The sequence below is a fragment of the Eimeria mitis genome, genomic scaffold, assembly GCF_000499745.2.
Source record: "Eimeria mitis Houghton genomic scaffold, Emh_scaff1166, whole genome shotgun sequence".
Lineage (NCBI taxonomy): Eukaryota > Apicomplexa > Conoidasida > Eucoccidiorida > Eimeriidae > Eimeria > Eimeria mitis.
The window spans coordinates 9500-9846 of record NW_013567969.1 but is presented as its reverse complement, the minus strand read 5'-3'; the positions used below and the strand labels follow the sequence as shown (position 1 = coordinate 9846).

The following is a 347-nucleotide window of genomic DNA, read 5'->3' as shown; positions in this document are numbered from 1 at the left end:
CTGCTGCTGCTGCTGCTGCTGCTGCTGCTGCTGCTGCTGCTGCTGCTGCTGCAGCTGCTGCAGCTGCTGCTGCAGCCAGTCAATTGCTGCAGCAAAAGGAGAAGATATAGAATCCCAGAGTCTATCTAATAAACCCTCTTCATCATCATCTTCCTCCTCCTCCTGCTGCTGCTGCTGCTGCTGCTGCTGCTGCTGCTGTTGCTGCTCTTGTTGTTCTAGCAGCAACACCTGCTGCTGCTGCTGCTGCACTGCAGCAGACTGCTGCATATGTGCTGCCATTGCTGCAGCAGAAGGTTTCGGTCCCTCACCATAATATTTTTTAACACAGTACCAAGGATTTCCCTCCA

At 53.3% G+C, this 347-nt stretch overlaps 1 protein-coding gene across 1 annotated transcript in view; it reads right to left on the bottom strand.

Annotated features, from left to right (window-relative positions):
- Positions 1-347, bottom strand: part of EMH_0030860 (uncharacterized protein) — a gene marked incomplete at both ends in the record, with an annotated part of 2617 nt that overhangs the window by 117 nt on the left and 2153 nt on the right. Inside the window, one exon of the mRNA XM_013494457.1 lies at positions 3-347. Coding sequence (XP_013349911.1) covers positions 3-347 — 345 coding nt within the window. The remainder of the gene's footprint in view (positions 1-2) is intronic.